Below are 14,991 nucleotides of genomic sequence, written 5' to 3'. Positions count from 1 at the left end.
GGCGCATGTGCCGAAACCGAGCGGAATCAGGTGGAATTCTCGCGCGCCCGGGAGTTGCCATCTCTCTCATCCCAGTCGGTCAGTCGCCACGCCGCGCGGCTTATCCGAACGGGCGGGCCGGCGGGGGCAAGCCACTGCGCCCGCTCGCGCGCGGCAGGTCGGCAGCCACATTTCCGCTCTGTGCCAGTGCCTGAGTTCTCACGGAGGAGCCAACGGGATTGCGCGCGCGTATCTGTTTCTGGTGTCCGCCGCCGATGGCATGACCTTTCCTATGTTACTATAGACATGTTTGGTTTGTGGCTAAATGTGCCACACTTTGCCTAAGGTTAGTCATCCAAATTGAATAACTAACCTTAGACAAAAAAGTTAGGCAAAGTGTGGCAATTGAGGTAAGGAACCAAACATGCCCACGTCAAGTCGGCAGCGAGAAGGCCAAGTTTGTGTCGTTGTGTTGTGTGTGACCACAGATACAGATAGAACATGTTGGTGTTGCTGCTGCAGCGTCAGCTGCTCGCTACATGTACATGCACGATAGGCTGCCGAACGTAATCCCTACGCTGTATGGGCCGGCTCCTGGTTGCCTTTGGGCCTTTCCGACTCCATCAGATCTACGGGCTCTTTTATTGGGCCTTAAAAGAAATCATTGATATCTGTATTCAGCCTTGCAACAGTCCCGGCCCACAATGCGACATCGCTGCTGCTCGCTTCGCGGGGCCGTCCCACTCCGTCCTCGGGCGGACCTCCGGTCACTCGAGCGATGGCGGAGATCGCCGGCGACGAGGCCCCAACGGTTCCTCCTCCACATCCTCATATCTCCGGAGACCAGTGTACCTCTACTCCTGCCTCTACCGGTAGCAGCAAGCCGCCGTTGCGCACGACGAAGCCCGGCGTGAAGCGCCTCATCCTCACCGCCTCCGTCCTCCTCTCCTTTCTCCTCGGTACTACCCCACGACCTCCACTTGGAGCCATGGCTAGTGCTTGTTACTCATCTCCGTATAACTCGCTCGCATCTATGTATGTCTCTTTTAAGGACTGCCCTTCCTGCTTAAATCTACCGAGATCCATCATTCGCTGATCCCTTCGGACGCAATTACGGCACTCGCCCACCGCCTCGGCTCCACTCCGCCCTCCTTCCCATGCGGCCTCCACGCGGTCTTCCTCTGGTAGGTTCCCGGTGGCTTTGATGCCTCCCTCTCTCGTCGCCTTGAGCGATCGATTTCGGCCCAGCTCCAGCTCTTCCCTGCCACCTCTACTGCCAGTAATGTCTCGGTATCAGTCACCGTTGAGTCGGCTGGAGCAGCTCCAGCAGCAGCAGCAGCGTTGGGGGGTCAGGTTGGCAGTGTGGCACTGTCACCAGTGCAGACCTAGCGGTTGGCGATGAGGTGTTCCATGAATTGCTGCACTCAGACTATCTTCAGTGATTACCCCTAAATTTCTCCCTCTATATCCCACTCACGTACCACGTCAGCGTTCTCTCTCCCTATATCTCCACTCTGTACAGCGGTTCCCTCTAAATCTTTCCTCTATACCCTACTACAACCATAAAATATTATTTTCTATACCTACTTTTTACCTCCTATCAATTTTTCATCTACTAATAATTAGAAGTGGGTTCACGTGAACAGTGTTTGGAGGGGGAGAGAGAAGCTTGCTAGGGAGAACCTCCGCGTAGGGCGCCTGCTAGAGTGAAAAGTTGAGCCTATATCGTGTGTACTGTAGTCGTTGTATTTGGCGTGTGAGAGCGGCAGCAGGAAGACGGTCTCAGCTTTACAAAGCAGCAGAGGGCATGGGTCTACGGTTTACACTGTTGTGGTTGTGGAAGTTGGTGATGCAAAGAGTTGTCGTTGGGAAGCACCGGCATGCTTGGGTGGTTGGAAAGGCTAACGAGATTAAGAGCATGTTTGTTTCAGCTTATAGATTATATAATCTGAATTATAATTTAAATTATACAATTTAGATTATAATCTAGATATATTATAATTTATATGTAGTTGTTTGGTAGTTTAGATTATACAAATGTAGATTATTCACAAAGACAACAATACCTTTATTTGTTTATTTGAGGTGAGAAAAAAGGATGGTATATATTGTAATTTCTATTAACATAACCATGGGTAGTGGCCTTTTTGCCAAAATAATCTTAAATAAGCTACTCTTGAAGAGATTATGATATTATCATAATCTGGGGTTTAGATTATATAATCTGAACATATAATTTAGGTGTTTGTTTACCTACTGTATTATTTACGCTGGATTATATAATCTGGAGAGATTATAATCTGAAACAAACACGGTCTAGGTTGTTTCAGTTATTGGCAAGGTAAGCATGCCCCGTATTTAGGAGGGCGGACGACGCACTTGTGATTTGTGAGGACAGTGGGTCGATCAACAAAAATTAGGAGAGTTTTGTGAAAAATATGATACGGCCATTGAAATTAATGTTTAAATATAGTAGAGAATAGAGATAGATAAGAGATAGAGAGTAGCTACCATTGACATACACAAGCGTAAGCCACGTAAACACACACACAAAACAACCACATATACGCCTTCTCGTAGGAAAAAAACTGTCCAAAAATGTCAAACCGCTGTCTGTAAGGCTATTCGCAATGGAGGTTTCATGGGGTGTTTCATGTATTAATTAGCCTGCCACATCAGCTATTTTGATGACATGTCACATCATTTAAGAAGGGAGAGTTTCATGGAGTTTCATGGGGATGAAACCATGTTAACTCGTTTCCAAGATCTTGGAAACTGTGTGAAACCTCCACTGAGAGTGTTTTGTTTCATCTTCATATAATTGAGTAAATCCTATTGGTTATTTATATACAACATTTAAGAAGTATGTTGACATATGAAATAGTGAGATGAAACTCTCTATTGAGAAAGGGTATTTCATTCATCCATAAATCTGATGTGGCATTTTTGGAAACAGAGACATGAAATCCCCATTGTGAGTAGCCTAAGCGGAAAAACGCGGAACGGTCCCGCTGCGGCTCTCCCGCTGCCGTTTCCGTTCCAGGAGCGCCAGCGGTTGCTGCAACTGCAAACTTCAATTGCAAAGCGGGCCGCTCTCCCTCGCCTTCTCCAGTCTCCACTCCACCCCCGTTCACCTCCCAATTCCCAAGAGACCAAAGCCTCCTAATGCAAAGCCCTCCTCTGCTCCGCGCTGTGTCTGCTCTGCTCCGCTCCGACCAATGCGCGATTAGCGCCGCCCGCGAGATCGATCGCTGCGCGGCCACGGACTGCCCGACGCCATGCCGTCCTCGCAAGGGGAGCCGGTGCCCCCGTGGCTCAAGTCCCTCCCACTGGCGCCCGAGTTCCGCCCCACCGCGGCCGAGTTCGCTGACCCCATCGCCTACCTCCTCAAGGTCGAGCCCGTCGCGGCGCCCTTCGGTATCTGCAAGATCGTGCCACCGCTCCCGCCGCCGCCCAAGCGGACCACGCTCGGTAACCTCTCCCGCTCCTTCGCCGCGCTCCACCCGGACGACCCCACCCCGACATTCCCCACTCGGCACCAGCAGCTGGGCCTCTGCCCGCGGCGCCCGCGCCCCGCTCTTAAGCACGTGTGGCTCTCCTCCCACCGCTACACGCTCCCCAAGTTTGAGGCCAAGGCCGGGGCGTCCCGGAAGGCGCTGCTCGCGCGCCTCAACGTCCCCGCCTCCAGGCAGCTCTCGCCGCTCGACGTCGAGGCGCTCTTCTGGCGCTCATCGGCCGACCGCCCCGTCGTCGTGGAGTACGCCAGCGACATGCCTGGCTCCGGGTTCGCCCCCTGCGCCGCCCGCTCGACGCAGCTGCCCGCGGCGGACGTGGGCGAGTCGGCGTGGAACATGCGCGGCGTGGCCAGGGGGCCGCCTCTCTGCTGCGCTTCGTGCGGGAGGAGGTGCCCGGGGTCACGTCGCCGATGCTCTACGTCGGCATGATGTTCAGTTGGTTCGCCTGGCACGTCGAGTACCACGACCTGCATAGCCTCAACTACATGCATTACGGCGCTCCCAAGACGTGGTACGGGGTGCCGCGCGACGCTGCGCTCGCTTTCGAGGACGTGGTGCGCGTCCATGGGTATGGCGGGGAGGTGAACTCCTTAGGTGAGGCAGCCGCATTGCATAATTTTCCTACCACCCCTGTTCTCTGCTGCTGTAACTGTCATTTGATTTTGTATTTCGGGATTGCGATCTGGGGTGCAGAAACCTTTGCATTGCTGGGTGATAAGACGACGGTGATGTCCCCTGAAGTGCTCGTGGATTCAGGGGTTCCCTGCTGCAGGCAGTTCTACTCCTTCCTTCCTTTACCGAATGACTTCCTTTGGTACCTTCGGTGGTTGATGAGCGGTTGGTTCTTATATCTCCAAACAGATTAGTTCAGAACGCAGGGGAGTTTGTGGTTACTTTCCCTGGAGCGTATCACAGCGGGTTCAGTCATGGTGAGTGGTCTCAAAAGATAGCCTCCATGGAAATCTTCCCTTTTATGTTGCTGAGATGAGAGCAATGTAGAACAATGCCTGCCTCATTAAATCGCTGCATTCTAGTTTTTTCTGAACAATGGCCGAATAATGTATTAATGCCCCCCCTCCCCCCCCCCACCCACCCACACACAAATTCTATCTCTAGATTTGTGGAACTAGATATGATTTATTAGGAATGGTATGGTGGGAAATTCTTCTTTTTTGCTTAAACATTTAAATTTGGTAGATATGTTGCGGAACGGATACAAGGCGTAACGGAAGGAAAGAAGCGTAACAGATACAAGGTATAACAGAATAGATTGAGTTTTAAAACGGACAAGTGTAGGACATTTAGGCTTGGGTTTAACATTTTCTAATAAAAGGAAACTATTTATTCTTCAGAAATCGAACTATTTCCTTTCTGGTAAAGTTCTTCAGTTTCACCATTTACCTAGTAGGTTTGGTCATGCTACTCTGCATTGAGTCTTCGTAAATACATACCATATAGACTGCCAGACCGGTGTTTCGTATGCAAATGTAAGGTACATGTTTGTCAAAATGCAACAGTGCATGTGCATATGGCACATTAGGATTTCCTTCTCTATCACTGTATCACATGTTATCGTAAAAGTAAGCTTGTGTCTGTTTGGTTGGGCTGTGGCTGTGAAAAAACCCGATGTGGGCTGTGAAAAAGCTGTTGTGGGTTGTGAGCTGTTAAAAGTTCTAAAATCGTTTGGAAGAACCATTAAAAGCAGCTAAAAGTTCTTCCATATATATTTTCACAGTTGCATCCGAAAGCCGCTAAAAGCGGGTCAAGAGGTGCTTTCAGTTTTACACTGTGAGAAAGTTAGCTTTTAGAAAAAGCTGCTTCCCAGCCCTTTGTTTTGGCTTTTAGCTTTTAGGGACAAAAAGCCAAAACTAAAAGTCAAACCAAATACACCCTTAAGTTGTCATTTGGTCACTGCTTTGCTGTGTATTGTGTGTTAGTCCTTCCGGTCAGCTTGTGAGGACTTTTTGGATATGTGGCAGGTTTCAATTGTGGGGAAGCATCAAATATAGCTACTCCTGAATGGTTGAGAGTTGCAAAAGAGGCAGCAGTCCGGAGAGCTTCCATCAATCGCCCTCCCATGGTTTCACACTATCAGTTGCTCTATGAACTTGCACTGTCATTGTTCTTGAGGTATTCATCACATTTTGCATGCTTCATTGTGCAATTTTTTTCCTTATGAGATAGTTTCTGGCCTGCTGCATCCCGTTCGGGGAAACAAAAAGGAAAGAAAAACTGGTTTTGCTGCCCAATTTGGCTGCAGTGCTTGTCTTTTCATGTGTTCTTCCATCATTTTATCAACAACAGTAATAGGCGTGGTATAATGAACTTCCATCTGATTAGTTCTTATATAAGGCTCTATTCTCAGTGGTGTCTATGTCTGATATCTCCATTTGAGTTTCTGCAATGAGGCAATAATTTGCATAAGTTTTTCTGAGCTGCATTCACTTCTAGGTCCTTCTATGCTGCAAGAAGTCTCTCATTACATGTGTATCTGGACCCTTTTTATTTGATTTGGTTTAAACTTGTACATTTCTAGGGATCCATCAAATGGAGCTATGGAACCACGAAGCTGTAGATTGAAGGAGAAGAAGAAAAGTGAAGGGGACCAATTTGTCAAAAAGATATTTGTGCAAAATGTTATTGAAGACAATAAAGTGCTTTGTTATTTTCTAAGTGATGGGTCTCCTTGCATTATCCTTCGAGTCAATTACAATGATGGCTCTCCACTATCAACTTTGCTCTCAAAGTTTCAGTCAACAACTGATTCCAGGATAGCGCATGACCAATGCAGTAAGACAGAAGCTCTGAAAGGCTCAAGACACTTACCAATGGATGTGGCTCACAAGAACGGGGAATTGTTGTCATCCAACAAAATTTCATTCTCAATCTGCTCAGGAAAGACAGTCCCACCTGCAACGTGCATACATGACTGTGCAAACATGTCTGCCTCATCATACGCACAAAATGCAGAAAGTGACAAGGAGGATATGAACAGTGTTTCTGGGCTTTTAGACCAGGGTTTATTATCCTGTGTCACTTGTGGGATTTTGAGTTTTTCATGTGTGGCAGTGATCAAACCAAGGGAGGGTTCAGCAAAATGGTTGATGACTGCTGATTCTAGTTTGATCAACGATTGACTTGCTAGTTGTGGAGAACGTCATATGACAGATGTATTACAAGGTCAATGTGGGAGGACAACTGGCATAATTTTACGTAAGTCATACTCTTTCAATTGACAATGGACACATGCTGCTTTAGTTCTTCTCCCTGTGATATTAGTATGTCTACATGCATTTGGCATCATAGACATTCGAATACAGCAAGAGATGCAGGAGCCTGTGGAAGGTGTTCCTTGTTAGTTCTAGTTGAACCTTATAGTTTATTTCATATTTCAATTTGCAATTCAATCTTAGCATCTTTTGGTTCATGACATAAATCATGTACCTTTTTTTTTCTGATATGTATGTAATTTTAATCAACGTGCAGGATCTGGTTCTGAAATGAATGTCAACAGCATAATTTCTGATGCTGTGCCTCTCAATGCACATTCTGCTCTTGATCTTTTGGCATCAGCTTATGGAGATCCATCAGATTCTAATGAAGATGTTATGAACCAAAAAATTCAGGTCCCTAATGCCTCCAATGAGTTAATAAATCACGCAATTGAATCACAACCCATTACTTCAAGTAATGGTGATTGTGATGGAACGAAAGTGTCCTTAAGTAGCAAAGAATGCCAACAAGGACCACTTTCCCAGGGCTCAAAGTGTATTGGTAACTCAAACACCTTGAATGGACCAAAAGGTGTTCACACTAGAAATAAGGATCTACTTAAGATGGTGCTTTCTGAGGGTTTTCAACCAAAATATATATATTCAGAAACGCATAAGAAAGTTCAGTGTGAACCATCAAGCTCAAACAAGACTTCAATGGAGACCCCTTGTAGCACAAACTATCATGTTAGCCATAACAGTGCTACAATCTGTATGAACAGTAAAAGAGGCTCTACAACGATGGTGAACAACTTAGCTACATCAGTTGTGAAACCTGATAAGGATTCATCAAGAATGCATGTATTTTGTCTTGAACATGCTATTGAGGTTGAGAAGCAACTTCAAGCTATTGGTGGTGCCGATATTTTTCTTTTATGCCATCCAGGTCAGTCACTAGGCTTGTTCAATTGTTACAGCTTTTTAATGCAACACAATATGTTCCTTTTTATCAACCATTATGAGCATTTGCTTCATGATCTGCAAGAGTGCATGAATTCATCATTGACCAAACTATTATACTTTGAATACATTAATGCATGGGCCATTGGACATATTGTCCTACATTAGCATCCTTTCTGATTTGAGAGCACATAATACTTCCATTAGCTTTGGTGAAGCGAGAATAAGTAGGTTCAGATGTTCATTGCTCCAGATCATAATAATACCAAATTACTGCCGCTGCTTCCTAGGTTCTCAAAACCTTAAATGACATATTTATTATCATTTGCACAGAATATCCCCGAATGGAATTAGAAGCAAAATCGTTGGCTGAAGAAATGGAATTTGAGTATGATTGGAAGGATATTTTTTCAAAGAGGCCACTATTGCGGATAGGGAGACGATACAGGAAGTTGTGCAGGATGAGGAAGCAATACCAACAAATAGTGATTGGGCTGTGAAACTGGGCATTAATCTTTACTATAGTGCTAATCTTGCTAAGTCTCCTTTATACAACAAGCAAGTGCCATACAATAGAGTTATCTATGAGGCATTTGGCTACGGCTCTCCCAGTGACTCACCAGTAAAGCTGAGGACTTATTCCAGAAGGCAAGGCAGGACGAAGAAAATACTCTTGGCTGGCAGGTGGTGTGGGAAAGTATGGATGTCAAACCAGGTTCATCCATATTTGGCTGACAGAATCAAAATTCATGAACCAGAAGAAACCGATAAAACTTTTCCTTCTGATCAGAAATCCAATGCTGAACCTGTTGAAGATTCAAGTAGAGAGGCAGCCTCCACAAGAAAGAGTAGCAGCAGAGCAATTGAAGGAAAAACGAGCAAGAGGGAGAAAGAATCATTGGAGAAAGCTAATGCCAAGAATCCAAAATTTACTGAAGAGGACAATTCCAAATCACTAGAGGGTACTGCTGAGGCCTCCACACGGAAGATAAAGAGCAGATCAGTTCTAGAAAAAACAATCAAGAAGGAGAAAGAACACGTGGAAAAAGCAAAAACCAAGAAGCTCAAACATACTGAAAAGGTTTCAGAAGCACTAAAAGGTCCTTCAGAAGCTTCCTTCCCCGCACCAGCTGGGATGGTAGTCCGCAGTAGCTCTAGGATTGCCAATAGGAAATCAAAGATGGAAGAAGAGGATAATGGCTCAGCTAACCCTCCAAAGCCAAAGGCTGAAGGCGACAAAGATAATCCTGCTGGCCGTTCAAGAGCAAAATCACCAAGGCAAAAGACTAAAGCAGACACTAAGAAGAAAACAAAGGAAACTAGAGCAGAAAAGCGAAGGGCTCCTAGTCCAGCTTCTCAGAAGGATGAAGAAGAGCAAGCATATGATGCTGAGGGATGTTCTATCACTAAACAACGTCTGTCTCTACGTAAGAAGGGGGCTAAAACGGAAGAAAAGCAGCAGACGGAGGAATCCAGATACAGGGGAAGGGCTCCCCCAAGTTCTCCAGAACGCAAGGAAGAATATGCGAGCGACATCGAGGGCTGTTCCATGAGTTTCGGCACGAAACAGGCACTGTCTCTGCATAAGAATGATATCTGCCCGGAGAAGGGCTGCTGCAGGAAGTTCTTCTCGCACAAGTATCTGCTGCAGCATCGCAAGGTTCACGCCGACGACCGTCCACGAAATGCCCGTGGAAGGGCTGCAGCATGGCGTTCAAGTGGCCATGGGCTAGGATAGAGCACATGAGGGTCCACACGGGCGACAGGCCCTACGTTTGCCTTGAACCTGGGTGCGGACAGACGTTCAGGTTCGTCTCTGATTTCAGCCGCCACAAGCGCAGGACATGCGTCCAAAGGCGAAAGCAAAGAAGTAAGGCAAAGCAGCAGTAACTTACACTAGTCTTGGTTCTTGGAAGGAATAGGAGAAAGTTTGTACATTCCGTTAGGCCTTGTTCGTTTCTGCCGGATCGGTGGGTCGGAACAATTCCTAACCGGATTGCTTCTCTAATTTATATAAACTTTGATTAGGTGGAACGATTCCGGGTGCAATCCGATACAAACGAACAAGGCCTTAACAGTTTAGCACCCAAAACCCATGGTGGTCTGTGCTCACAATTCCATTAGTAAACGGATTCTATAGAGCCCACGATTAGGTTGGTTCCCTGACAGCAATTTGGTTATCATTAAGAAATTAACTAATTCCCTTATAGTTTGCCTTGCCCGTACCTGGCGAACAGGCGGATATATAAGTTGTCTGTCGTTCGTTGATCTTTTGCTCGATGATGTCTTAGTTAGAGTACAAGCACCTTTCTGTCTAGCTCTTTTGCCTTTGGTGCTTCTGCTTTGCTGTGTTTGATCCCAGAGTTTTTGTAGGCTAGTAATTTTAAGATTGTCTGTTGCCACGTGAACATAGCAAGGGTTCATTTGCTGTCGTAGGTCTCTTTCTGCTGTTAGCTGCCGCTTCCCAGCTTTGCTGCTACTAAGGCTCGAGGTTGAGGTTGCAACTAATATTGCGCGCCTGGTGCGTCAGCGTCATGCTGGTTGCTGCAGACAGGACACAGGACAGGAGAACATCTGCTGACCAACCATGAAAGCTGGTGCGGAGGCGATGAAGCAGCACACGCACTTCTGACGAGTTCGTTTTTTTTTTCTGTTCAAGCTGAACGACTTGGCCTTGAAGGTTTCTTCCATTCCATGGCAGCACCACTGCGCTGGAGTTTTTGCATCACTCAGCAGTTCAGATTTCAGAACAAGCGTCACCACTTGCGGTTACTGTTTTTCTTCTTCTGGCCAGCAGCAACCGAGACTCCTGAGAGTTGGGTCCTGAGTATTGCTGTGGGCCTGGCTAATCTACGCTCTACAGTCTACGCGTAACTCGTATTCAGTTCTCCTAAGATGGCGTGAAAATGTCCAAGAATCTGTAGAGCATGGGAACGCGATCTTGTTCCTGTACCGCAGTCACAACGTCCAGAATCCTTATCTAAACTGACTTGCAACCCTATATTCTTAGAGCATCTTTAAGTAGAGTTAGAGCAACTCCAAAAGAACGTGTAAACTAATCCCAAAACTGATATTAGTTTAGAATAGCGGTTTTTCTTACTCCAACAGCTCCTTCATCCTTTCCCCAAAAAATTAGCGTCCCGCATCCACAACCTCTTCTCATATTTTGGTGTGTTTCATCCCTCCCCAATCCATTCTTCAACGTATCAGATAACCCACAGCCTCTCGACGACTGTATAGAATGCGCCACATATCATATTTAAAGGAACTGTTGGAGTACCCATCATAATTCACTCTTAAAACATTTTAGCCTACTCTTAATAATCAGTTTTTGGGGTAAAAATTTTAACATTCTTTTGGAGTTGCTCTTACATAAAAGTAGTTATATCTTTTCACTCTCACATTTGTCCTCTATCCTGTGCATGCTTTAGAGTCGTTCTCGTTTTCTATATTTAAACATGACTATATTTTAGAATAATATACGACTATATTTAAATAACTAAACAAAGAAGCCGTCGAAGTTTTTTTTATTGAAATATCTGTTTCTGTATGAAGAGTACAAAAAAAATCTCTCGACGAACTTGCCGACTCATACCTCCTCGGCCTCAGCGACCATCGCCATTAACGCCGCCTGTCGTCAGTGATATCCTCGACGGCCACCACACCCAGGTTACCGAGCAGTAGTAGCATTCATAAAACTGCTGCACACATACCAATACGGCCGGACCGGCCACTCCCACTCCCACCACGAAGGCACCGGACGCAAACGATCCATGGAATTGGAAGGAGACGCGGATGAATCTTCGACGCTCCGGTCCTGGTGGGCAGCCCAAGAGAGCCCAGCCGACGCAGCCGCTATCGGCCGGCCTCAACCTCAACTCCCGAGCTGAATCTGACACCATCTCCCTTCCGCTTTCTGTTACCGCCATAAATTCAAACCAAATCGTTGCCGCCGCAAAGGCAAAGGCGGCAAGGAGCCTCTCGCCCGCTCCGCGCTATAAATACGGCTAGCTCCTCGTCGTCCCAAAGACGCAAACCCATCAGCTCACACTCCGGCAGCCGAGCGATCGAGCTCCCCGGTCGCTAGCACAGCCGGCCACTGCACACGACGGTGCTGGTAGGTTGCAAGCACTTGCAGGATGGCGCAGGTCGCTAAGACGCTTCTCCTTGTGGCCCTGGTGGTCGTGTCGGCGGTGGAGCTGTGCCGCGCCATCGAGTTCGACGAGCGGGACCTGGCATCGGACGAGGCGCTGTGGGACCTGTACGAGCGGTGGCAGACGCACCACCGGGTGCACCGACACCACGGCGAGAAGGGCCGCCGGTTCGGGACCTTCAAGGAGAACGCGCGCTTCATCCACGCGCACAACAAGCGCGGCGACCGACCCTACCGCCTCCGCCTGAACCGCTTCGGCGACATGGGCCGTGAGGAATTCCGTTCCGGGTTCGCCGACTCCCGCATCAACGACCTCCGCCGGGAGCCCACCGCGGCGCCGGCCGTGCCGGGGTTCATGTACGACGACGCCACCGACCTGCCGCGGTCCGTGGACTGGCGGCAGAAGGGCGCGGTGACGGCCGTCAAGAACCAGGGCCGCTGCGGCAGCTGCTGGGCCTTCTCCACAGTGGTGGCCGTGGAGGGCATCAACGCCATACGGACGGGGAGCCTGGTGTCGCTGTCGGAGCAGGAGCTGATCGACTGCGACACGGACGAGAACGGGTGCCAGGGCGGGCTCATGGAGAACGCCTTCGAGTTCATCAAGTCCCACGGCGGCATCACCACCGAGTCCGCGTACCCGTACCACGCCTCCAACGGCACCTGCGACGGCGCGCGGGCCCGGCGCGGGCGGGTCGTGGCGATCGACGGCCACCAGGCTGTGCCGGCCGGCAGCGAGGACGCGCTGGCCAAGGCGGTGGCGCACCAACCGGTGTCCGTGGCCATCGACGCGGGGGGCCAGGCGCTGCAGTTCTACTCGGAGGGCGTGTTCACGGGCGACTGCGGCACGGACCTGGACCACGGCGTGGCGGCGGTCGGCTACGGCGTCAGCGACGACGGCACGCCCTACTGGATCGTCAAGAACTCGTGGGGCCCTTCCTGGGGAGAGGGCGGCTACATCCGGATGCAGCGCGGCACCGGCAACGGCGGCCTCTGCGGCATCGCCATGGAGGCGTCCTTTCCCATCAAGACCTCGCCCAACCCGTCGCGCAAGCCCCGCCGCGCGCTCATCACCAGGGACGCCTCTTCCCAGTGACAGGCTGATCCATCTCGGCGTCGAACTCGTACTACTGGCACGTAAGTAGGAGTACGTTGACAGGATGACATCCTGCTGCTGCTGTTTGCTTGTACTATTTTCGATTGTGTTTGTAGGTTTGATTGTGCCAGTCTCGATCAGAGACGATATACACATGCTAGAATAAAATATAGCAGCGCGTGTGCGCAACAAAGACTAGGGCCTGTTTGATTTGATGCCTAACTTGCCACACTTTGCCTAACTTTTGTGCCTAAGGTTAGTTATTCAATTCGAACGACTAACCTTAGACAAAGTGATGCACATTTAGCTACAAACCAAACAGCCCCTAGGAGTGTGATATCAAAGTTGTGCTTGTAATGTAACGTAATACGGTGTCGCATATGCACCGGGATATGGTATATTGAATGGAGCTATGCGTAAGCTAGCAGTTGTTGCATTGCATTTGCATGTTTGGATGTGCATGACTGCATGTGTTCTGCCATCACTAGCGATCACGCTATGTGTGAGTAGGGCGAAAACGGTTGGTAACGATAGATAAACACTAAAATTATTTTCATTTTCATATTTTCCTCGGAAACAATATAAAAATGGTAACTTCGGAAACGAAAACAACATTGGTAAGAAAACAACATAAACGAAAGTTCGGTACGAAAATTACACCAGTTATAGTCAAAATCTAAAATACGATCGGTAAAACCGTAACTTATACCCTCAATTGACTTTAAAAATTCCGTAAGTCATACATTCACATAAAATTAGTAATAACATATATGATACGAGGTCACAATAAATATAAGACATTGCAGTACAATGTTAAAATCATTATTATGTATTTAAATAAATCAGAATCAAGATGTGTATAATGACATGACACTTACATTCTAATTGTATTCCTACTTAGTATAGTCAACATAATTAGTGTCCTCTTTGTCCTTCTTAAGTTCTCATAGAAATTATGAATATATGAATCAAGAGTAATAATAGGTATGAAAACATAAATAAGATTTATAAAAGTTTACAATTCTAAATTATATAACATTAGATAGATCTTGATTTTAGGAAAATAATAAAATTACTTTTATATTTTCTAAGCTAAGATGAATTTATAAATACTAGTTCAGATTTAATATTTTTGGAAAATACCGAATTTATTATCGATGGTAATTTCCGGAAACGGTCGGAAGAGATCAAAACTGTTTCCGTTTCTGATGTTTTTACCGATTCTATTTCTGTATTTTCGGTAACCGTTTCCGTACGTCTTCGTCTAGCACTGAAATTTCGATAAATTTCAAAAATGATTCTCGATATCTGGAAATTACCGTTTTTGTTTTCACCCTTACATGTGAGCAGTGGTTTTCGCAGAGGATCTCCTTTCAATTCCGACAGTTAAATCAATAGTATTACAAGTGAAAATGTCTAATTAGCGGAAGAGTAATGCTATACGTACGACCATACATGTCCGGCTAGTGTCCGACTCCTCTAAAGCAGCCAATCCAATCACTTATATTTCAGTCATATAGGCCCAGTCATATAAAAATTATTGATAGTCGTACAAAAGTCGGACACCATAGTTGTATGCAAAGCATTTCCTATGGCGGAATTTAGATTAGGCTGTTAGGAAGAATTTGACAATACGTTTGAGCAGGGTGGATCGAGAAGGGGACAAAGTGGACCAGGACGCCCCTTAAATTTGTATAACCTTTTATTCATATGTTTATTTACTATTTGAAAGTCGCCTAGAAGGGGTGAATAGGTGGAACCTGAAATTTTCTTGCTTAGAGTGACTCTTCTTGCGGCATTAGAATGAGTATAAATGAAATCAGAGTGCGAAAGAGTGACTCTTCTTGCTTAGAGTTGCTCAATCAATTGTGATTATTGGAAGCCAACTCAAAACGATCGCAAGCAAGAGAACTAGAGAGAGGGGAGAGGGAGAACCAAATCGCAAAGATTGCGGTCAACATAAAGACAAGGGTGATTTGTTTCCCGAGGTTCAACTCTGAAGAGTTTACGTCCCCATTGAGGAGTCCACAAAGCATGTGTTTCTTTCAACCTTTTCCCTCTCTCACATGGCCAGGAAGA

General features: G+C 47.0%; 2 protein-coding genes and 1 pseudogene across 2 annotated transcripts; all 3 read left to right on the top strand.

Moving 5' to 3' along the window:
- The first annotated feature begins 570 nt into the window (after positions 1-570).
- Positions 571-1,882, top strand: LOC100382465 (uncharacterized). Its single transcript, NM_001175205.1, has one exon. The coding sequence runs from the start codon at positions 758-760 to the stop codon at positions 1,073-1,075; it is 318 nt and encodes a 105-aa protein (NP_001168676.1). The 5' UTR covers positions 571-757; the 3' UTR covers positions 1,076-1,882.
- Positions 3,011-9,565, top strand: LOC103650870 (lysine-specific demethylase pseudogene; annotated as a pseudogene).
- LOC100191670 (uncharacterized) lies at positions 11,710-13,358 on the top strand. The gene has a single exon (NM_001137099.2). It carries the CDS (start codon positions 11,806-11,808, stop codon positions 12,910-12,912), a length of 1,107 nt encoding a protein of 368 aa, NP_001130571.2. The 5' UTR covers positions 11,710-11,805; the 3' UTR covers positions 12,913-13,358.
- Positions 13,359-14,991: the final 1,633 nt, after the last annotated feature.

Source organism: Zea mays, chromosome 3 (assembly GCF_902167145.1).
Source record: "Zea mays cultivar B73 chromosome 3, Zm-B73-REFERENCE-NAM-5.0, whole genome shotgun sequence".
NCBI lineage: Eukaryota > Viridiplantae > Streptophyta > Magnoliopsida > Poales > Poaceae > Zea > Zea mays.
This window is presented reverse-complemented; position numbering and strand designations above follow the sequence as displayed.

Coding starts and splice junctions, on each gene's coding strand:
- LOC100382465 (NM_001175205.1), top strand. CDS start 758: ATGGCGGAGATCGCCGGCGACGAGGCCCCAACGGTTCCTCCTCCACAT.
- LOC100191670 (NM_001137099.2), top strand. CDS start 11,806: ATGGCGCAGGTCGCTAAGACGCTTCTCCTTGTGGCCCTGGTGGTCGTG.